Source organism: Penicillium hordei, assembly GCF_028827395.1.
Source record: "Penicillium hordei strain IBT 12815 chromosome Unknown utg000001l_segment0_segment0, whole genome shotgun sequence".
NCBI lineage: Eukaryota > Fungi > Ascomycota > Eurotiomycetes > Eurotiales > Aspergillaceae > Penicillium > Penicillium hordei.
Genome location: NW_026623142.1, coordinates 5,789,407 through 5,811,688, shown reverse-complemented (window position 1 = coordinate 5,811,688; position 22,282 = coordinate 5,789,407). Strand labels below are relative to the sequence as shown.

At 50.1% G+C, this 22,282-nt stretch overlaps 10 protein-coding genes across 10 annotated transcripts; 4 read left to right on the top strand and 6 right to left on the bottom strand.

Moving 5' to 3' along the window:
* Positions 1-15: 15 nt before the first annotated feature.
* N7537_002212 (PEX28-32 family peroxisomal membrane protein) lies at positions 16-1,942 on the top strand (the record flags this gene model as incomplete). The annotated part of the gene is made up of 3 exons (XM_056893270.1): positions 16-41; positions 99-1,335; positions 1,391-1,942. 3 exons carry the CDS (start codon positions 16-18, stop codon positions 1,940-1,942), a joined length of 1,815 nt encoding a protein of 604 aa, XP_056758265.1.
* Positions 1,943-2,308: 366 nt separating this feature from the next.
* On the bottom strand, positions 2,309-6,654 carry N7537_002211 (uncharacterized protein; the record flags this gene model as incomplete). Its single annotated transcript, XM_056893269.1, has 2 exons — positions 2,309-2,519; positions 2,576-6,654. The coding sequence occupies 2 exons, from the start codon at positions 6,652-6,654 to the stop codon at positions 2,309-2,311; spliced, it is 4,290 nt and encodes a 1,429-aa protein (XP_056758264.1).
* Positions 6,655-7,389: 735 nt separating this feature from the next.
* N7537_002210 (Major facilitator superfamily domain general substrate transporter) lies at positions 7,390-8,916 on the bottom strand (the record flags this gene model as incomplete). Its single annotated transcript, XM_056893268.1, has 1 exon — positions 7,390-8,916. The coding sequence occupies one exon, from the start codon at positions 8,914-8,916 to the stop codon at positions 7,390-7,392; it is 1,527 nt and encodes a 508-aa protein (XP_056758263.1).
* Positions 8,917-9,710: 794 nt separating this feature from the next.
* Positions 9,711-11,677, bottom strand: N7537_002209 (Zn(II)2Cys6 transcription factor; the record flags this gene model as incomplete). Its single annotated transcript, XM_056893267.1, has 4 exons — positions 9,711-10,305; positions 10,382-10,588; positions 10,649-11,461; positions 11,508-11,677. 4 exons carry the CDS (start codon positions 11,675-11,677, stop codon positions 9,711-9,713), a joined length of 1,785 nt encoding a protein of 594 aa, XP_056758262.1.
* Positions 11,678-12,361: 684 nt separating this feature from the next.
* On the top strand, positions 12,362-14,583 carry N7537_002208 (uncharacterized protein; the record flags this gene model as incomplete). The annotated part of the gene is made up of 4 exons (XM_056893266.1): positions 12,362-12,676; positions 12,740-13,319; positions 13,383-14,291; positions 14,348-14,583. 4 exons carry the CDS (start codon positions 12,362-12,364, stop codon positions 14,581-14,583), a joined length of 2,040 nt encoding a protein of 679 aa, XP_056758261.1.
* Positions 14,584-15,137: 554 nt separating this feature from the next.
* N7537_002207 (uncharacterized protein) lies at positions 15,138-16,240 on the bottom strand (the record flags this gene model as incomplete). The annotated part of the gene is made up of 2 exons (XM_056893265.1): positions 15,138-15,475; positions 15,511-16,240. 2 exons carry the CDS (start codon positions 16,238-16,240, stop codon positions 15,138-15,140), a joined length of 1,068 nt encoding a protein of 355 aa, XP_056758260.1.
* Positions 16,241-16,856: 616 nt separating this feature from the next.
* Positions 16,857-17,957, bottom strand: N7537_002206 (Ac45/VOA1 transmembrane domain-containing protein; the record flags this gene model as incomplete). Its single annotated transcript, XM_056893264.1, has 5 exons — positions 16,857-16,996; positions 17,048-17,287; positions 17,336-17,440; positions 17,511-17,809; positions 17,863-17,957. 5 exons carry the CDS (start codon positions 17,955-17,957, stop codon positions 16,857-16,859), a joined length of 879 nt encoding a protein of 292 aa, XP_056758259.1.
* A 220-nt stretch (positions 17,958-18,177) lies between these two features.
* Positions 18,178-18,889, top strand: N7537_002205 (rRNA-processing protein RRP17; the record flags this gene model as incomplete). The annotated part of the gene is made up of 2 exons (XM_056893263.1): positions 18,178-18,366; positions 18,416-18,889. The coding sequence occupies 2 exons, from the start codon at positions 18,178-18,180 to the stop codon at positions 18,887-18,889; spliced, it is 663 nt and encodes a 220-aa protein (XP_056758258.1).
* A 157-nt stretch (positions 18,890-19,046) lies between these two features.
* Positions 19,047-20,024, bottom strand: N7537_002204 (tropomyosin). Its single transcript, XM_056893262.1, has 3 exons — positions 19,887-20,024; positions 19,433-19,737; positions 19,047-19,377 (listed from the first exon to the last, which is right to left on the bottom strand). The coding sequence occupies exons 1-3, from the start codon at positions 19,902-19,904 to the stop codon at positions 19,215-19,217; spliced, it is 486 nt and encodes a 161-aa protein (XP_056758257.1). The 5' UTR covers positions 19,905-20,024; the 3' UTR covers positions 19,047-19,214.
* Positions 20,025-20,351: 327 nt separating this feature from the next.
* N7537_002203 (uncharacterized protein) lies at positions 20,352-21,717 on the top strand (the record flags this gene model as incomplete). Its single annotated transcript, XM_056893261.1, has 3 exons — positions 20,352-20,571; positions 20,654-20,887; positions 20,945-21,717. 3 exons carry the CDS (start codon positions 20,352-20,354, stop codon positions 21,715-21,717), a joined length of 1,227 nt encoding a protein of 408 aa, XP_056758256.1.
* Between the last annotated feature and the right edge of the window lie 565 nt (positions 21,718-22,282).

Here is a 22,282-nt window from a genome sequence, read left to right as displayed (position 1 = left end):
CACTCATCTCAGAGGATGAGTTCATTGTCCCTCTATGACCTGTCCATGATTGGATGGCAGCTTTAGGTATGGTATTTGATAATAGTACTTCGCCTTAGAAACCCCGTCACTGATAGAAGAACAGACAACCTTCCGTGGATAGACTCCATGGCACCCTCATCGAACACACAAGATCATGGCCAGTCGGATTCTCAACCTCCGACGGTCGCTGCCTTCTCCCCCTCAACGATTACCGGCTCGGCTCTGACCTCGCGTCAGCGTTCCAGTGTCATCGTGCATCGCAAATCACCTCTCCTAGTGGCCACACCACCGGCTATCACTCGAGCCCTGGCCTACTCGCACCCGTTCCTACTTCCTCTAAATAAATTTGCTGGCCTCCTAACATGGACTTCTGGAGACCCATGGCAGAGCTTTCTGCTGGTGGCTACCTTTTGGACCATCGTGTTATATAGCGATGCCATCATTCTTTGGGCAGGACCGATCCTGGTCGTGGTCGCATTAATCCTCGGCATGTATGGACGTCGATACTCGCCTCTATCATCAACTACATCAACAGGCGAAAAGCACAAGACCAAAGTTGCCCCAGACAGCTCACTGCGTCATCAAAAGAGTCTTGATGAAATTGTTGAAACCCTTCGCATCTTCACAACCAGATGCAATATCCTGCTCGAGCCTTTGCTCGACCTCACCGACTTTCTATCCACCCAGCGCACTCCTACGTCCGCCACTACCAAACCTGCGCTGACAGCTCTGTTCATCCGCATCCTCTTAGTCACTCCTGTTTGGATCGGTCTGACTCTACCTCCATTCTACATACTCACCACACGTCGCGTGGTCATGGCTGTTGGCACTATAGTTCTTACTTACCATTCCCGACCCGCCAGGGTCTCGCGTGTTATTCTGTGGCGGTCTCGAGCTGTGCGTCGGTTATGCGCGGCAGCTACGGGTCTCTCTGTTGCCGACACCCCGAGCAGTCCACAAAAGGCCCCTGTCCAAGCCCAGGGCGAAAAGCAAGGCTTAAATATTTCAACCCGGCGGCGCGGAAACAACGCAGGTGTGCGGTTCACGTTTGTTGTCTATGAGAATCAGCGCCGTTGGCTGGGTATCGGGTGGACTTACTCGTTGTTCCCGGCAGAACGTGATGCCTGGACAGACGAGCATATGAATGCAGTGAATCCTAAAGACTCTTTCGAGTTACCAGAGGTCCAAACAGGAGATGCCAAATGGCGCTGGGTTGAAGGAAGTGAATGGCGCATCGAAGGAGCGGACAACTTCAATGGAAAGTCAGACTCGAAGGGGTCAACCGGCGAAGGGTGGATCTACTATGATAACAAGGTTGGTACTTTCTCTCTATCGATTTCGTTGTATTCTCTTCTAAACAGAACACTAGTGGAATGATGGTCGCCGCGGTCAAGATGGGTGGGATCGCTATACCCGTCGACGCAAATGGTATCGTGACGCCGAATTAGCGGACCTCTCACCTCAAGCCACCCAGAATGCCTCCGAAGAAACCATCTCCGGACTAACGCAGGCCCTGGAAAAGCAAAAAGCACAAGAGAACGACGATAACGCCGATGCACACAGCATTGCGGCATCTACCTCCTCCAAATCCAATCGTCGGCGCTGGTTCAGCGGTACCAAGGACAAAGAGCAGACCTCCCCTGGCGGGCTGCCCACTGACAGTGGGCGTGCCACGGGCTCGAACGCATCTATCGTAGCCGATAGAGCAGACGGCTCGCGACCCATCAGCATCAAAAATTCTCGCAAATCTCATGCCCGCGAAGGAAGTGTGGCCACTAGTGACAGCGCCAGTCTGCGCGAGAAGGAGATGGCGAACTCGCATGATCATCTTGACCGGTGGTCAACTCGAGCTGCCGGCGGGACGGAAAGGGCGGAAAGGGAATGGGGGCTCAGCGATGAGGTGAACATGGGACTGAGTTGATCGTGCGTTTTATGTTCATATATGCAATCATCCCTTCTCGAACTCCGCGACTTGCTACCTAAGACACGGCCTTATATATCCTTATTGTTTGTAGTGTAATCGGACCTGTGAATTATCTTTTCAAGTGGTTTAGTGCGCCAATACGCCGTCATGTCTTGCAAACTTTCTACAATGCACTCAGTCTTCTATCTCCGCTGGCTAATCCTTATGTACATCTGCACCCCCAATCTGTCTTTTGACCGTGTTGGGGCCGTGTTGAAGGCCACTCCAAATGCTGAGACTCAAAACTAATCACCACCTCAACTTCAACCAAAATTTTACGCTGCCGAGCTTCTTATTCCTATTTCCACACCTTCTTCCCAACCATCACAGCTCATATAGCTTCTTGAATCTACTTTCAGACTGCGCCAACAGCTCTTGGGGCTTACCCGACTCTACCACGCGCCCATCATGAAGTACAACTACGCGGTCAAAATCGACAATCGTGTTGAGACGATGCGCAACAGAGATTATAGTACAACCCTGGAATTCATCTCGGATGATGGCCTGCATAATCCCATCGGTTTGGATGTCGACGCTATTTCCATTGTTAGCTCCTGCAGTTTTGGGGTCTAGAAACCGCACAAGACTCACCTCGAAGAAACCTCATCCAACACCACAACCTTACTCTTTCGCAATAGACTCCTTGCGAGGCAAAACAGCTGTCGCTGGCCATGACTCAAAAAGTCCCCAGCCATGATGGCACTCAGCCCGCCCTTCGCTTCGACCACAGACCAGACCTGACATTTTTCCAAGACTCGGATCAAGATCTCGTCATCTTGGGTTGTCGCACCCCACGGGTCGAGATTAAATCGCACTGTTTCGGAGGTAACCCAGTACGGCTCCTGTGTGATGATGTTGATGCGCTGGCGCAAGGCTTCGCGGGAAAGAAGAGCCAGATCCAAGCCATCAATGGTTATGGAGCCCTGACGGAATTCCAGGAGGTGAAAGAGTGAGGCAAGGAGCGAGGACTTGCCGCTACCGGTTCGGCCGCAGATGCCGATTTTCTGCCCGGGCTGGATCTTGAGAGAGACGTCTTGGAGGACGAGTGAGGAAGATTCACTGTATGAGGCGGCGAAGTTGTTGATATCGACTGCACCATGAGGAGGCCAAGTTGGTGCGGGAGAAACTGTTTGTAGGGGTTTGACTTCTGATTCGGTGGTATTGATAAACTCGCGTACGCGTGCGAGAGAACCGAGGGAAGTCTCTGTCATGCTCCAAAGTTGGACCAATTCGCAGAGGCTTTCATTGAAGCTCATGATATTCAGCAGGCCTAGGCCGACCAGGGCGGGATGAACCGTGTCGCGAAGGGAGACGATTGTGCCAATCAAAAGGGTTCCGAGTCCGGCGACCAAGAGATTCAGGACAAGTGCAAGCCAGACCTGGATTGTTTTCAGAAGGTAAATTGGTCTCTGGCTATTGTCCAGTAGCTCAGAGTTTCGGGTGCAGAACGGCTCAATCCAGCCCAAAGCTCGGATGCTGACGAGGCCGGCGATGGTTTCTTGGAAGTGGGTGTACAGAGGCGCTTGCTGTTCCTGACGCATGGCTCGGAGCTGACGAGAGGTCTGAAGGTAGAATCTTTGGATGGAGAAAAGGACCAGAATGAGAAATGGAATAGTCGCTAGCAGGTACGATGCTGAAACTGCGATGAGACCAGCCCCGATCACAAAGAGCGCTAACTGCAGCATAGTGCCAATCAGCACTCCTGGTAGTTCATTGTCGATAACGCCGAGGTCGTTGCTGAACCAATTTAGCACTGTGCCTGAATCAGTGGAGGTGAAAAACGACAAAGGAGCCAGCAATACGGTGTGCAAGAGCCGCTGGTGGAGGCCATTCGATACTCGAGGAATGATGTTAAAGAACAGTCCCCAGACCAACAGAGTGAGTGAAAGCAGGGAGATTACAGCTGTCAAACCCAGAGACCCCAGAAACCATGAGGTAGACACAATCGTTGAGTGATCGACCGGACTGGCAAAATAGTTAAGAAGCAGCCCGGGAGCCTTGATTGCAGTGACGTAGATCAAACTCCAAAGAGAAGCGAGCCCTATCGAGAACCGGCCTGCTGCGGCAAAATAATGTGAGATAGCCTTCCAATCTCCAATATTCGACACTAGAGACTTAGTCGATATCTCATCATCTTCCTCTTCATGCGTCACGTCAACCGATGGCTGCTTCCCCGGTGTTTCTACGCTGTCAGACTGGGAGCTAGCCTCATCGGCATTCCTGGAATTGTTCTTGAAGCGGACAGAGAGACCAGCCACGTATCCTCCGGTCTGTTGAACAAGAGTCTCATAAGTTCCTTGCTCCGCGATTGTTCCATCTGTCGACAGTACGACAACCCAGTCAGCCTGTGGCAAGCGGGCGACGGCATGGGTGACAAGAACAACACTGGTGCTATGAGAGCGGAGGGGACCTGACTGGGAGAAGAGCCTGCGAAAAATCTCGTCTTCCGTGTCCGCATCTAAGCCGCTGAAAATATCATCCAGAACCAAGAGGTCTTTCCGCGCAAAGACCGCCCGAGCTAGGGAAAGACGGAGTTTTTGGCCGCCACTCAGCGCGATTCCATTGGTTCCTACTATGGTTCGGTCTTTGTTCGGTAGGTTGCTCACATCTGCCGAAAGACCACAGCAATGAATTACCTCCCTATAGAAAGGCTCATTTTCAGATGAACTCCCACATATACCAGCTCTGATTGTTGAGTTGACAGTCCACGGTGTTTGGTCCGCAAATCCAACTGAAGGGGTGGACAGCCGAACGGTCCCAGACGATAAGGGAGTCTCACCAAGTATACCCTTCAGCAGGGTACTCTTCCCACAACCCGTTGGGCCAACTACCATAACCAGGGAGCCTCGTTTGACTCGGAGATCAAGATTTTTAAGCACCGGGCTTTCGTCCGCCCATCCAAAAGAGGAATTTTGAAGAACCAGGATATCATCCGTTCTCTGACCCATCAAATTCTCATCGACCAGCCCGGGGGCCTCTGATTGCAAAATTCGACGCTCTTGTCGTGAAGGAGATAGAAGGAATCCCTGGATCCGACCGAAGCATCCGAGAGAGGCCACTAGCTCAGGGACTGTTTGGACCAGCATCATCAGCGGTGGCTCCAGGAGCTGAAGAATCGAGAGGATAGCAAATGCGGTAGGAATGTCCAATCGCTGTCCTGTGTACCGTTCCTGGAGGATGTAGATCGCAAATGTGGAAACCGGCGCAGCGATGCTCGTGACATTTTGAAAGACCACTTGGACAACAATCAGCCAACGGACCTTGCGTGCGATGTGGTTTTCCTGTACCCGCAAGCCCTGCACCAGACCACCAACAACGGAAGATAGCCCCAGAAGCTTGATATTCCTGATTGCGCCTAGCATGACTGCAGTAGAAGAGGTACGAGTTTGAATGGCGTCGATCCATGTGGCCTGATATTTAGGAAATAATCGTGTGCAGACAGCCAAGGCGATGACTGCACAGCCGAAGAAAAACCCAGGGGCAATGAAACCAGGGCCTAACTGAGTGTAAAGAAGGTATAAAGCGATCACCACCTCGATAGTTGCTGCAGAGGTACCATGCAAGGTGCCGAAAGCCACCGTGATTCGCTCAACATCGGCGGAAATAAGGGTTAGCGCAGCCTTCTCTTCCAGTTCGGTGATACTTAAATCCACACTTTTTTGGTAGATCAACGATACTAGTCCGCCTCGAATGTTGACAATGAATCGGTTTATCTGATGTGTGGAGATTGCACGAAGGACCGCGATACTGATATATACAAGAGCATATGTACTGGCCAGACGCCAACCAGAACCACCCTGATAACTGGTTGGGTTGTTCACAAAATCAGTGGTATTCCTAATCAATTGTGGCTGGAGGAACTTGACGCCGATCAAAAGTAGCTGTGGTACACCTGAGGCCAGGATTTGCCATTTAAGGACTGATAAAACCACTCGCAGTAGTCCGTTTGAACCCGCGTTGCGTTGTTGCTCCCATTCTCCCCGGAACTTGACTTCGAGGTGCCGGGATGACAAGGCTGAATCTAGAGAATAAAGATCTCCCAGTGTGAGAGTGTTGAAAAAGCCGCGCCATAGCAGAGGGTTAATCCACCAGAGAAAGATCTTGCTATATGGGCCGCTAGTGTCGGCAGGACTAAGATCACGGTGGCTAGCGAGCAAAAGGTGTTGTTTGGGTAGGGCTTCAGTAACAAGCGCAATTGACTTTACCACAACAAGGATGATGGAAATTGTTGGAATGGGGTCTATCGTTGTCTCCAAGGCCAGGGCACTCGATGGTTTGTCGAGAGGCAGCAGCGTCCTAGTCTGCGAGATGTCCAGAGGAAGGGTCACCCCAAAATAGAGGGCAATGAGATTTGAAGGCGCGACTGATCGATCATGTTCATAGGCTGACAGAACCAGCAGAGCAATTCCAGCCACGAATTCGGACCCTGCGACCGGAGCGGCAATACTCCAGGGCTTCAATGTCCATAGAATCAAAACAGCCAGGCGCAAAGTTACCAAAATGGTAAGGACGATGAGCTTCCATCTTCGTAATCGGGATGGATTAACTTTGATAGATTGGTGCTTGAGGTGGGCGACTCGAACAATGGCAGCGGCCAAGAAAAGACCGGCTGCTCCGGCCTGGACAGACTGGCCATGGGGCCAGTCAAGAGATGAAATAAGATTGGACATACAGAAAGATCTGGTTCCTATAAATTTTTTGATAGCCTGAGGGAGGTTACAACAAGTTATATACAAAAAGAGAAAAAGGCAGCTACATTTCATAACTACAAAAGGGGGCTCCAGGCAGTCGGAAATATACCAAGCACGCAATGATGACTTGTAGCTACAGGGATGTTTAGGGCTCTAGTCTCATGAAAATCGACATGCCTATATTACTCCGTACTTCGTAGATAAAGCGGCTCTGGGGCCAAGGCTACCTAGATCCCTAAGTCTTGGCGACTACGTATACTAGTGATCCTATTAAGAACGCATAACGTATATATTACATGATCTTGCTATCTTGGATAGGTAGATGTAGGTATCATTCATACAAATAATCTATTCAGGAAGACAGAAAGAAGTAGAAACAGAAGATCTATAATTAAGTATAGCTGATATAAGCATTGATGCGCCCTAAGCTAGTTATGATAATCTGTGGATTTTTCTACGAATCGGCAACTCCTAGAGGTACACTTCCTCTGGCATAACATAGTAGGTGGAAGCATTCGTGACAGACTGGTACGCGCGGCCAGTGTGTAGACAGTGGGTGGTAATTATCCTATGCTAAATATTCTAACACGCTCTTTTTATTCTTGTATGATTAATGCAGAATATGTGCATTTTGTCTAATATTAATATTAATATTAAAAACCAATGTGTCCCGGGCCTGGTGCAAATTCGCAACTCAAGGGCACACTCCCATATTCATATCGCATAACGGAATTCCGGATTCTCTCGATCTGTAAGGTCCAAAAATTCATGGTTCTCTGGAACGACGTACGCATCACCCAATGCCTCCTTCTCCCGGTCACGTCGGCGATTCTCACGTTGTGATATCCACCAGATAAGGCACAGATCTAACGTGATGATGACATACAGAATGCAGATAGAGATCTTGGCCGGCAAGTACCCCGGAGCGTCTTTGGCTTGGAAGGTCTGTGGTGAGATGATGTTGCCGACAGTGTAGGCGATCGTCTGGATGCAGGACACGGTGATCTTCTTGGTTGAGCCAGCTACATTGGTACTGGTGAGTCCAAGAATTGTCGTCCATCCGATTGGAATGCCTCCAGTGAGGTAGTATCCAATAAGGGCCGGAACCTTGTCAGTTGTTGCCATTAAAATCGCACCCACGATTGCCAGGATATGGCCGGCGATGCACCAGAAGAGTCGTCGCTGTGTCTTCATTGCCAGATAGGTCAGGCCGATCAGTGCAACCACCTCATAAGCACCCATAGGTGTCACAAGCAGAAGACTCTCCGTTTTCGAGAAGCCCATTCCCGTTACCATGATGTTTCCAAAACTCGTGGCAATGGAGTTTGGTACATTTGCCGCCAGGACCCAGAAGGCGTAGAGCCAGGTGTGCGGGTCGGTAAGCGCTTCGTAAACCTGTGACTTTTTGAAGACATTGCTTCCGATACCCTGTCCGTTACCCCGAAGACGTTCTGCGTGCATTGCTTTTTCTTCCGGGGACAAAAACCTTGCCGTCAGAGGGGAATCAGGCAGGAGGAAGAAGAAGAGGATGCCGGTCACCACGGTTAGCAGGCCTAGAATCAGGAAAATAACCTGCCAACCTCGCAGGGCGGCACTTGGGTCCCCACCAATGTGAGTTGCGATACCATATGCGACGTATCCGCCGAACATCTGCGCAAATCCACACATGCCGAACCACACGCCGACACGGAAAGCCTGTTCATCCTTCCGGTACCACTGCGAGGTGAAGATGACCCAGGCGGGCACGATAGAGGCTTCTGCGGCACCCAGAAGTGTGCGGCAGACCATCAGGGAGGCAAATGACTTGCATGCGGACATGCAGGCCAGGATGGTGCCCCAAACTGTCACGTTGACGGCGACATATTTGGCCAGGGGGAATGCTTGCATGACGCGCATTGTAGGGAATGCGAACGCCAGCTGGCCGAAAAAGAAGATACTCGACACCCAGTTGAATTGGTTGCCCATGAGGTTCGCTGACTCGCGCATTCCGGTGACACTGGCATAACTGATGGCGATTTTGTCCAGATACTGTAGGAAGTATACGATGCAAATCAGTGGCATGATATAAATATCGATTTTGCGCAAAAGTCGTTTAGATGCCACTGGATCGAGCACGCTCGGCGAACCGGCTTCCAGTAATTTCAGTGCTCCATCGCCTCCATCGCCTGTTGTAGACTGAACATGGGGGGTTTTTTCGTCGAGTCTGGTCGGGGCGGTCTCTTCAGATGTTGGAGCTGTCATCTTGACAGGAATGGTGAGATATCCTCCAAGTGTGTAAATCCGCAGAAGAGCCTAGAGAGATCCGCCGCTTAAGTAGAAGCTGTGGAGTTGGCCGTTAATATCGATAGTCTAGCACGCCATCACCCTCCAACCTGTCACAATAACTATCTGTGGCGATTTGCTGGGTCATAGTGGGGACTTTCCAAGGGACTTTTCTAAGCGAGGACATTTATCTATCTCGAGTCTTAAGTCAACGCCAGCAATATAAAATTTTGAAAATTTAAAAAATTTTGAAAAAAAAACCATAACATTTCAGCCTCAAAGATTTCGATATAGCCCTAAAAAATCACTAGGGTAAAAGGAAAAATGTAAGTAGATTGCATTTACCCTTTACGTTAGTTATAGTCGGAGGCTATCCGCGCATTGATTGTGCCAACGGACACAGGATTCACAGGGTTGGTATCCACGCACTCAGGTGGGGCCGGATATAACCGAACCGTCGGGAATCTTTTGTACTTCAGTTCGATACAAAAGGTACAAAAGGTACACACTACTAAAGCACATTCTCAATTCTCAGACTATAGGTGTAGCAAGGTTAGTTGAACCCCGGGTAATTCTAGATATATCATGTATATATGTGTAAAGCACATCTTGGAAAACACCACATATATATATATATATATATATGTATATATTTGCCAAGGTTGTATATAATTCCTCGCATTTTCCATTCATCCGAACATAAAACCCTCTATCCCTTATATAATAAATATAAATACAACGAAACAACAATACAAGCTACTAGTGTAGACTACCTAGGCAAGAATCAATTCCCATCCCAGCTCCTCAACAATATCTAACCAATGCACATTTCTCTGCCGACCCATCCCACTAAACCGAGCATCAAAATTACTATCTTGTCTTGCCCACAAGATCCCCAATAGCTCCTTTGCACGCCTAACATTCCCAATCCCAAAGTTATCCTGTAGCTTGCCCAAAGAACGAAGCACAACCTCTCTGTCCGCTACGTCATCACTCTCACACCCGGATATAAAGAGCGGGAACGTGAGCGCCGAGTACTCGCAGTGATCGCCTAGCGGCAAAGTTTCAATGCGGCCAAGACAGCGGTAGACGGCGACATTTTTCGGCGTGGAGATGAGAGGAACCCAGTCGTGTGCTGAGAGAGATGGGTTCTCCTTTAGCTGGGTGTTGACAATGGTACCAGGGCTGGCGGCGGGAGAGATTTCTGAGGTTCTGCTGATGCGCTCCATGATTGAGTGGAGATAGATAAATCCCGCGTCGCGGAAACATTCAGCTACGAGCTGAAGCCGAGTTAGGGTCGCTGGTGATGTCCCTTGGGAAATTATGAAGGGGGCTGCAGTGTGAGACCAATTGAGGAGGGATTCGTTTCTAAGATGGGGTGTTAGTACGGATCGAATAGATTGTTTTTCGTGATCATATTTCGTGATCACAGAGAGAGACAAACATGGATGCAACACCGAGTCGAAGAGCCGACGTATCACCTTGGAGGGAAGGTAGCTCTGCGATGCGTGCACATAATTTGAGGAGTTCCTCTGTGTATCCAATATATATGTCCAATTTTGGGATACCGATATCACTGTCGACAGAAATATCCGTAGAGGTGATACAGTTGTGGTTGCTGATCCGGGCCATGTGATAAGCATACACGAATCTAGACGTTGATATACTATGTTAGCGCTCGGAAATGTACATTGCAGGTTGTCACACATACAGTCCACGCAGGAACTCGGCTGCATCTCGATCCATTGAAGCAAATCCACCGCGTGAAACGATCAGACGTTGCAATGCATTGAGATGAACAACCCACTGCTTAACGCTTCCCCGCACGATCTCGTACTTGCATAGTAGACCGACTGCTAGCATGGCATCATCGGGGAACACCTCCGTTGAACACTTATCTAGTGCTGTGCGGAGTCCGTTGAGCGTTCCACTATAGTATTTCACTGCAGCCGTACGTGCCCCAAAGCCGTGGGAGCGATTTGCTAGATGAAGAGCAGAGACGGCACATACGGCCTTCATCAGCAGAGGTGATGACATCGCCCTGGGAATCAACATCGACCGAAGGGGATTATCATGACTCTCTAGATTTGCTAGCAGTCGAGATCCCTGCTCCATGTGGTATTGGAGATAATGAGTCTCGTGCGTTGAGAGATGACTGATATATCCCTGAGGCTGTGGAATCAACGCAACAGAACTATGCAAATCAATATCCGGACCAGGACTGTATTCCTCTGCATGCTGGGCCGGACTGATAGCTGCCTCAAGTGATACATATTCCCATGGAGAAGATGGAATAGACCAGCCCAAGGAAGTCCCCGGCCCAGGAGATAAACAAGTCTCGAGCCATGCATCTGAGGGCGGGGACGGCTCAGGCGAAGGAAATTGAGACGGCGGGGATGCACTGAGTCGTCGGCGCTTTGAAGTTTCCGTCTGTGAGAATACCTGCGCCGATGGACTTAGTGGCTCTACCCATATAGAGCCATAACCTTCGCATGTGCGGCCTTGCTTGAGACAATTGTTGCAACTAAGCAAATTAGTTATGAAATTCAAAGTCAAATTCTAGCACACACCTTGGTTTAGTCTTATCACAGGCCTTGCGTCTTTTTTTGCAGGTTATGCATCCTGAGCGAGTCCATGCCGTGCCAGATCGCCGTGTCCTACCCTTCTTCGGGGCGGAAGTGGGCTGGCCCGGTGGGAAGGAAGACGACTGCGCGGAGCCATTCAGAGGAAAGGCATTCATAGTGTCAAGGAGGGCCTGGGTGGTATGGAGATGCTCTAACAGGTACAAGTGACGGCATGCTTATCGCAAATATTGGACAAATTCAGACAAACATGCGCTGCAGCAGCGGGCGATAGGTAATCCGCTCGATTTCCTCGAAGATGTTATCGATAGCAGAATCCACTAAACCAAATTAGGACAATCTCACGCCGACCCCACACTCACGTGAAATGCCAATTGTGGGTTAAAGGTCATGTGACTTTACACTTTAAATGGTCTCCTTTCATTCTATCTCGACGTGAACAGAGAATATTTGTTTAGATAATTGAGATAAATCTAGTAAAAGTATTTTGAGCAATATGAGGGAGTCTTTTTCATTATATGTTTTGCCTCGTATATCCATGTTCAATCCATGTTGCCCTAATCTCTCAGAGCCAAGACTCCGCTTCTCCAACTACCCTGGTTTCTTTCCCAATTAGGCAAGTCCAGCCAGACCTTATGTAACCCGATAAGATCCCAGGCCCCCGATTGCGATGAGATATTTAAGTGCAGGCATTGGTTCCAATTCTCTCATTCAATACTTCTTTACCTGCCTTTTTCTCTTGTCTCTTCTCACTCATCCGTGGCTTCGTCTTATTTCCTCTCTAATACCTCTCGCGGCCGCCTCATATCTTTACCCCAGAAGTGTACCCCAACACTGCCAAAATGGTGACCAACCACAGCCCGCACCCATTTGACCCAATCACACCGGAGGAGATCAAACTCGCCGTACGCATCCTCGAGGCGACCTTCCCGGGCGTCTCTCTGCGCTACAAGCGCATTGATGTCAATGAGCCCATCAAGAAGGATGTTATCGCATATATAGAAGCAGAGCGTCTACGGCGCCCGCTGCCCCCACCCCCGGCTCGTCTCCTCTACGTGCTGTTCCACCGTCTAGACACTGGCGCATTTTACAAGGCTATCCTCAATGCCGACAAGCGCACCATTGTCTATGCCAAGGAGCTTCCCAAGGAGGTTCAGGTAAGCAGAGCCCTCTTCCCGAAAGCAAGCAATGGGTTAACCAATTCTTCTGTTATCTTATAGGGTCCCATTGATATCGATGAAATTGCTGGAATCGAAGTGATGTGCATGAAGCACCCCGCCGTACTGGCCGAGATCGAGAAATTGCAACTACCCGCAGGCATTACTGTCTGCAACGACCCTTGGATGTATGGCACAGATAGTGACAATGAGGATCGACGGCTCTTCCAATGCTTCATGTACATGGTCGAAGTGGATCACCCCCAGAACAATCACTACTCTCTACCTTGCAAATTCTCTCCGGTCTTCGACGCTTTCACTCATGAGTTGATCCGTATGGACTACCTGCCCGGTGGTGCTGATTTCGAGACTACCACTACCCAGCCTTGGAAGCCTGTCAAGACAGTCCAGTACGCCCACGACCTCTTGGATGAGCCCCTTCGCACCGATCTCAAGCCCTACATTGTGCAACAGCCCGAGGGTCCTTCTTTTTCGGTGGATGGCAACTCCGTCTACTGGCAGAAGTGGCGCTTCAGGGTCGGTTTTAACGCCCGCGAAGGCCTGATTATCTACAACGTTACATATGACAACAGAAACCTCTTCTATCGTTTGGCTGTTTCTGAGATGACTGTTCCCTATGGAGGTAAGTGGGACTGGAGCCTATATCACACCTAACTCCCAGCGGATCTAACTAACATGAATCTAGACCCCCGAGCCCCCTACCACCGCAAGCAGGCGTTTGATGTTGGCGATACTGGTTTTGGTATGAATGCCAATCAGTTGGCTCTTGGATGTGACTGTCTCGGCCATATCAAGTATTTTGATGGCTACCGCAACGACTCCAAAGGCAACCCACTGCAGCTGAAGAACGTGATTTGCATGCACGAACAAGATAACGGTTTGCAGCATAAGCACACCAACTATCGGTCCGGTGCTGCTACCGTTGTGCGCAACCGCCAGTTGGTTCTGCAGATGATCTGCACTGTAGCCAACTATGAGTACATCTTCAACTACATCTTTGATCAAGCTGCCAATGTCGAACTGGAAGTCCGGGCTACCGGCATTCTTTCCACCGTCCCATTCGACAACGAGAATGGCGAAACCGTCCCTTGGGGTACCAATGTCGGTCCTGGTGTTATGGCTCCCTTCCACCAGCATATGTTCTCCCTGCGGATTGACCCTGCTATTGATGGATTTAAGAACACCATCTACTACGAGGACAGCGTTCCTATGCCAGAAGACGAGAAGAACCCCTACCTAGTGGGCTATACCTCCGAGTCTACGGTGATGCGCACGGCAGGCACAGCGAACACCAGCGTGGATCGCCACCGCGTGTTCAAGATCCGCAACGACAACATTACCAATCCAATCACCTACAAGCCTGTTGCATACAAGCTTATGGCTGCTCCTAGCCAAATGCTCCTGGTCAGTAAGAATGCCCACGGCTTCCGCCGTGCTGAGTTTGCCACCAAGCCGATCTGGGTCACCAAGTACCAGGACGATGAGCTGTACGCTGCAGGCGAGTTCACCAACCAAAGCCGCCGCGCTGAGGGCGTCGAGACTTGGGTGCAGCGTAAGGAGAACACAGAGAACGAAGACGTCGTCCTTTGGCACAGTAAGCATTCCTCCCCGTGATTTTATTTGTACTATATAACTAACAAACCCCTGCAGCCTTCGGTCTTACCCATAACCCTCGCATTGAGGACTTCCCTGTCATGCCGATGGAACGTATCAGCGTCATGCTGAAGCCCGATGGATTCTTCAACAAGAACCCGGCTCTTGACGTTCCGCAATCCTCCCAGTTGTTCAACAAATCTTCACTCCATCCCGAGGAGGAGCCTGCTGCTTGTTGTGCCGGAGCTTCGTCTGCTGGCTCCAAGGCCAAGCTGTACAAGCGCGTTGACTAGTTCGCTTTCTTTTGAATCGTAAATACCCAATACCCCGTCCCACGGTTCAAGCACATATTCTTGGTTTTAGAGGGTGTGTTTTGTCGATATGAATCGGCTTGGTGACTTCTTTTGCGCTTTTTTCCTTTTCCTTTGTCCTTTTCGGTTGGTCTTGTCGATATTTGATGATTTAGATCTCAATTAAACTAAAATTTTGATCAATCGTTTCCCACATGTAATGGAATGGATATTGGCTCCAAGAGTAGCAAAACACTAGTAGGGTTTAGTTATCCATATTTACTTTACGAGTAAACTAGTTTGTATTGACAGGGGAGTAATAGTTAATAATGCGCAGAGAAAATTGGAGAAGCAGACGCCTCATGTGAAAGGGTTTATGAAACGCCGAGTTGAAACAGACCCCAAATGAAAATGGACAAGAGAATAGATCTATAGCAGAAGGCAGAGGAAAAAGAGAGCAAATCTCAAGATAGATTCAAAAAAGAAAAGAAAAAAAAACAGTTCGCCAATATCATTCCTTCATATGATGACCAACCGAGAGCCCGAAATCAAAGGCGCTACCGACGGCCCGAATCAGAGCTGTGAGGAGCATGGCTCTCAAACAAATCCTCAAGGTACGCACTAGGAGCACGACCCTGCGGCGCTTGGTTTAGGTTCAAAGAACTCGTCGACCCACCCACATAAGAGTGGCGCTGATTATGCGAATCATGATAAACACCAGCAGGAGGCAGGGAAGGCGACGAGAGACCAGCAGTGGGCGAGTATGGGGGCTCTCCACCCGGAGCGGGGTTAGAGCTACCTGCAGCAGCGTAGTATCCAGCAGGCAGGTATGTCGAGCCACGATTTCCCGCATTTCCGGTAGCGTTGATATTGGGATGCGATCCAGTAGGACCGCCTGCGGTAGGCGAAAAAAAAGGCCGCTGCTTGCACTCGGGACCCGGTGGGGCTTGTAGCTTGTGCGAGTGGCGGCGCCGAGTTTATGGAGAGATACGTCGGCTGCCGGGGCGGCAGAATAGGGGGTTGACCGCTTCTTTCTGCTGCCGCGTAGGAGGCGCTTGGATTCAGAGGCGTGTATTACGGCGGCGCGTCGTACTGAGCGGTTTACGGACCATGCGACCATTGCGCGCCATGCGAGCAGAGTTAGGCCGATCAGGCCTAGCGCGGCGCCGACGGCGATGAACACTGTGCCTTCTGGAGCATTGCTCTCTTGCATATATGGGGCGTTGGCTGTTGGTGGTATCGTCACAATAGCGCCGGTAGTTGTGGTTGAGGAGGACGAGGAGGACGAGGAGGAAGATGTTGATGATTCCGTTGTCGTGGAGACGGATGATGTTGTTGTACTGCTGTCGGACGTCGTGGAGGAGGAAGAGGAGGAGGATGTGGTGGTTGTATCCATGGTTGTGCTTGTAGAGGAAGAGGAAGAGGAGGTGCTGGTAGTAGAACTTGACTTCGATGTGGAAGTGGAAGATGTGGTGGTCTCGCTCGCGCTAGAGGTGCTCTGAGTGGTGGAGGGATCGTCGGTGGTCTTAGCGGCATCGGTATCCGTTGTTGCATCGTCCGCCGGTACAGCAGACACTTGAGCAGCGATAGCAATGACCAGAAATAGTAGCAGGAGGAATGACGGCTTGGTTTTCCCAAGCCCTTGCGGTAGAACTCGCATGGCGGCGTAAACAATTGATCAGCTGCTTCTCCACAGTGTGGGGGTCACTTGGAGTAGGCGCCGATCCCAGATCCCAGCGACAGCGAGGAACAAAGAAGATTATCGATCCTGGTCAGCTCATCAATGAAATCTGGGTGTCAGGGGTAAGATATCTGCTGATTTCAAAGATGACTGCCACTTGTCTCTTGTGAAAACTTGACGGATGCTGAACTTAGGCTGCAGGGTACGGATCCACAATCAACGAGTTTCCATGAGGTGAGGGCTTGAAAAACTCTCATAAACGAATGACTGCCGTCCAAATGAGGCCAACGAGTTTCTGAAGATGACCACAAGACAAGGCCTCCTTAACCGAGAATTAGAAGAAACCAAAAGACGCCAACGCTAAGAAAGAGGGGTGCCTTAGGCAAAACTGAGACCATCACCTGACAGCTTCCAAAAAAAGATACTAGGACTTTGCACATTTACGTTGGCAAATCTAACATTCGAAAAACTGGGAGAATATGAGATATCATACATGGGGATACGAGATAATTGTCCCTGAACCCCCAACGAAAAAAGAGAATCAATTGCAGCAATGGAGGTGTATTCCAAAAACAATCCAACAAAGCGCTGCAAATCACTGCGCTTTCTTTTGCACAGCAGCCGAGGTGTCCTTCTCAAATGCGGCATAGGGAATCTCGAGGCTGCCCAGGGCATTGATACCAATATACAAAATCGCAAGGAACAGGAAGGTAGCCATGAGTCCCATGAAAATACCTGGAAAGGGTGAGTATAGCGAATACAGAGGTGGTATTGGTAGATACATACCTGGAGTAAAGTATTGATACTCTTCAAAGAGTGAGGTGGAATTTTTTGATGAGCTCGAGGCACTACCATGCGCGGAGTAATCCCGCTTTAGCTCCATGTGGAGCGAGTCTTGGTACGAATCTCCAGAGGCTTCGTAGATAACGGAATCCGTCTCGGGGAACTCTCTAGGGGAGGTGATGTAGAGAATAGTATACGTGGATGAGGAAGGAAGCCGATCAATGACATCGGCAAGGAAACCATCTAATAGAGTCAGTAACAATGAAGTGCGTAGGTGCGCGGCATACATACCGAATCCAGAAAGTTGCTGTGCGCGATCCGAGCCCAGCGATAGCATGGGGAATTCGACATCAATAATTCGGGGGCCCTGCTCAAAGTATGAGGGGTATGATCCGGCTTCACATTGTTAGCTTTGATGTTCTTCGCGGGTTTGCCACGGCTGTCGTTGGCCACCAAAGCAACTTACAGGAAGCGTCGACGGCGGTAGTCTGGGCGTTGCACTTCTTCTCCAAAAGATTTTTGATCTCCTTGGGTTCCACCAAGCCAGTGACCTCGTTGATGCTCATCTTGGACCGGATCGAGCTGTCCTTTCCAAGCATCTTCGCACCCAAGCGGGGTGCCGACTTCCGCGTCGAGAAGTCGGAACTGTGCACACCAGGTTGGTAGACGACAACATAGTAATCTGAGGGACAGGTGCCAAGAGATGAGGAAAGATCCTCGAGGACCGAAGCTCCTGTCTGGATGTAGGCGGAGTTCGTCAAGACCCTAAGGGAGGAGCGATTAGTTAACCGCAGCGGGAGAGTTTCAATCAAGCATACTCAGAAGTTGAGGCAAGGAAGAATGGCGAAGTATCTCTGAAAGCATTTACGGCAGCAGCCCCAAGGGCCAATAGCCCGAACCTGCTGAAATGCATTGTGTTTATCGTGGGGATGGGGTCGGGTTGGCGATGATGTTGCCAACGGGAGGTGTCCGACTTGGCTCTCGGAGGCGGTCGAGAGCCCCGACCCGCCTGAGCTTTCCATATCAACTTTTTTTTTCTTGGCTTTTGCCGCAGTTTCAACACAACCTACGATATACAAAGGTCTACTTGTTATTTGATTCAGATATACTCGAGGTTGGGATTTTCATTCATCATGGGTCCTAAGGATTTGAAAAAGCGCAAAATTGTTGCTGGGCCTAAAGTCGAAGAGGTCAATTTCGACAGCGAGTCCCGCCAGGAATGGCTGACTGGGTTTCACAAACGCAAGGTGCAACGCGCTAAGCATGCGCAAGACAATGCCGTCAAGAGATACAAAGAGGAGAAGAGAGACGCAAGAAAAAAGGTGCGGCAGGCTTCAATTCGTGCGCAAAGACATCTACTAATTCTTCTAGATTCGGGAGGATCGCAAAAAGGACTTCGAACAGGCAATGGCGGAGCACAAAGCGGTACTCAAGCGCATGAAGGAGGATGCTGGAGATATAGGCGGAATGGAGGGCGAGCAAGAGGAGGAAGATTGGGAGGGAATCGAAGAGCCTCCAGCAGTGGACTACGAAGCCGAATATGTCGACGAGGACAAATACACAACAGTCACGGTTGAAGAAATGGATGCATCCCGTGAGGGTCTGCTCAAGGCTGCCAAGGGAGAGGAATCAGAGAATCAAGAAGAGAAAAAATATCCGGCCGAGTCGACGGAGACTGATGCAAAAGCCAAGAAGAGAAAGCCCCGGAGTGCAGCCTCAGAAGCAGCCAGAAAAAAGAAGAGGAACTTCCGCTACGAGACCAAGGTTGAGCGCAGACAAACAATGTTAAAGCAACGGTCCGTGAAAGCGAAGAGGGCAAAAGCGCGAAAGGGTGCAGAGGAATGAAGAAACTACATCTTGAAAGAGATACGACATCACATGTGCATATACTCGGCTTCAAGCAATTATTCGTTAGTCAATTTTACGGATCACAGGCGTCTGACATTACAAAAAATGCAATGAAGATGCAGGAAATGGTAGACACCGTAGTGCACGCGTTGCATGATAAAAAGTTATTGCTATCAAAAGCGCTGTATGTGGCCCATATAGTTGAGACCACCGTAACACAAACAATTACAGCATGAAAAAGCAGACGACAAACCAGAGAATGAAGCTTGAATTCAACCAAATGTTTCCCGATATCCTGCACCCATCACCGGTTTGGGCCAGCTTAGATGTCGGCCATCTGGGATGCAAGGTCGTCAAGCTCCTTCTTCACAGTGCTGTGTTCCTTGATCGCATCCTCATATCTTTGCTCCAGCTTAGCGTGTTGGTCCTCGAGTGCCTGCACCTTCCGCTCGTAGTGACCAGCCTTGATGTCGGTTTGGCGGAGCCTGAGTGCCCGAAATGTCAGTACTTAGCTGTGAAAGAAATGGTAGGTAATCGTACTTCTCGTTTGTTTCCCGCAGAGTCTTATCATTCTCCTCAGCCTCCTCCTCGAGGAGCTGCACCCGTCGCTGAAGGGCCTCGTTCTGAGTGTCGTGCTGGAGGCTCTGGCTGGCAGCGTCCTTAGCCTCCTTGAGGGCGGTCTCTGCCTTCTCAACCTCTTCCTCTAGAAGCTGGTTACGGTGGTTGAGCGATGTGATCTCTTGTTCCTTGGACAGATTCTCCTGTTCCAACGTCTTGACCTTGGCCTTGAGCTCATCGACGAGCTCGTGAGCCTCATCAGCCTCGGCGCGGAGGGAGACCATGCGCTAAAATTAATACCAACGGTGTTAACAAAATTCCCAGTGGGGAAGTGATGGAATGCTGGGGCGGTATGCATATATGCATATGACGAGGGGCTGTGTGATTTTGGGAAGCAGTCAAGCTACCCCGCCGGGTAGGGGTCTTGGTGACTTACCTCCTTGATCTTGTCCATTTTAAAGGTATTGAAAAGGGAGTAAAGGAGATAATATGTATGGTTGAAAGAAAGAGTAGTGTAAGGCTTTCGCTCAGCGAGAAACCGGGCGAATGTTGGATGGGGATGTGGAAGATGATATGGGGAGAGTTTTGGGAGAGAAGGGGAGGAATAATGGCTGACTAGTGAACAAGTAGACAGTACCAGGACAGCAAGCACTAGCTCCACTACAGGGGAAGTACCGTATACTTACTGTGTACCAACTGCGTAACCTTGGTATGGTTAGGTACACAATCCGCTCTTGCTCTACGCCAATCACCGCCCAAGGATCGCCGCGTCTCCACGGGCAACCACTCGACAACACCTGCATCTAGAACTCGTTCTGGCTCTTTATCACTCTCAACCTGATAACGCGACTTTAATTTCTTTGATACAGTGCATGAGAACCATCAGCTTCAGTTCGCCACTATGTTGGCTCTTCGCGACCAGGAAAACCTGGTAAACACCCACCAGACCGCCGCGGCAGCTAAGCCTTTGAACCAAAGCAAGCAGCTAGCACCCAAGACACCCGGCAAGCCACGAAATGACGAGAATAACCCGTTAGCGTTCGGAAATCGCACCGTGAAGGGCAATGGGAATCGTCAGGAGAATGGAAAACCGGGAAACAACGCGTTTATGACTCCGATGGGTACGCGTGCTTCGCGAAAATTAGAGATTTGGAGATGACCGTTGGACAATAACTGACTTGTTTTTTCTCCCCCGGCTTATAGTGAAGGATCGCGCTCCTCTGGGCATGAAAACGACCAACCTCAAAGCCAACAACCTCCAGACGCCTGCGCCCTTTGGAGGAACCACCAAGCAACAGAAGACAAACCGCAGACTGTCGACTGCCCAGAAGATCAGAAAAGCTGCTCCAGTGACACAGCAAGCTCAAACCAAAGTCCATATTGACGTGGCTGCGGATGATGTACCGGATATTGAATACATGCCGCCAAAGCCTATAGGTACGCTAAGAATAACTAAAGATGCAACCCCAAAAGCTTATTTCTGACGAGCTACAGACCTTCCGGACCTTCCAGACGATGTGACATATGACACCACATTCCCCCAATTCCGACCGAAGAATCGAGCTCTAGGGTTGGAGAGTGTTTACGGGAAGCAACAAGTTGGCAGGGATGGACTCACGGCGAAACAGCGCAAGTTCAAGGAGGATTCGGCGGCGTGCGATAAGATGGTGGATGATATGATTATGAAACAACTTGAGGGTATTGGTTTCGAGGGCTCCGGCGAGAGCGAGTCCACAAATGCACTGCAGCCAACTGCCCTCCCCTCAAAGAGACCTACAACTACCACACGACACACTCGCAGTGTGTCGACGCTTCGAGCTCGAGATGCTGCCGCTGCGCTCAGTGGATCCCAGCCAACCGCTGCACCTCGAGTGGCTCCAACCCCCAAACCACGGGTGGCGTCATTGGCATCGTCGCTGGTTATGCCCAAGAGACACGCCAGGGTCCCGTCTAACCCCTCTTCCATGCGCAACACTGCTGCTTCTGTCAACTCTCGAACGACCGTTGGCTATTCCAAGGGACGCAGTGTGTCGTCCACTCTGCGGGAGAAGCATTCCCAAACGCAGAAGTCCTCGAGCTCTCAGGTTCTGTCTCCCGAAACTTATATGCAGCTGTATGGACCCCCTCCGCTGGACTCGGAAATGTGGACTCGTTGCAAAGCTGCTGGATGTTTTGATGCCCCGGAGGAGATCACACAGGAACCGGAAGAGCCACTACCCACATTTGACGAAGATGATGAGGCCCAAAGCTTCCAGCTCACTCTGTAACGGGGGCATTGCGAAAGATACTAAGCATCGAAAGGGGATTACAATTTTACTTCAGTATGGTTATTGATTCGGCATATGGCATTGGCTCACAGGGGCTACAAGCCGAAGGATCCTGGCGTCATGGAATAGCGTTAATGTACTTGTAACTGAATAGGTTCCAACCCTTCCAAGGTCAAACTGCGGATCATACTGTTTCAGGTGTTCTCCACTCCCATGATGATCCTTCGCCAAGCCACAGACAGGCGAGTCCGCACTTGCATTTTATTTCCGTGAAGGACCACGTAGGCAGTACCAAGTTCTTGGGAAGTGTGAAACCTCGGTCATTCAAAAGCCAATGGCTGGGTGATGCATAGGGCTGTTCATAAAAAATAAAAATAAAAATAAAAGGGATAAGACAAATCCACTAGCCTCTAGCTACATGAAGCCCTGCAATAATAATAGTTTACATTGTACGTCAGTGAGACCAACCGGAGAATAGAGTAAACTCGGTGTACCTGGCGGGTACCAGGTCTTCAGCTCGCCCGCCCATGGAACGGCAAGTACCAATCACGTACTTTCCAGGTAC

Excerpts from the sequence above, each read along its gene's own strand:
- N7537_002204 (XM_056893262.1), bottom strand. Across the intron at positions 19,378-19,432 it reads CTGCGGGAAACAAACGAGAA|GCTCCGCCAAACCGACATCA; the intron begins GTACGATTACCT and ends TCGGGCACTCAG.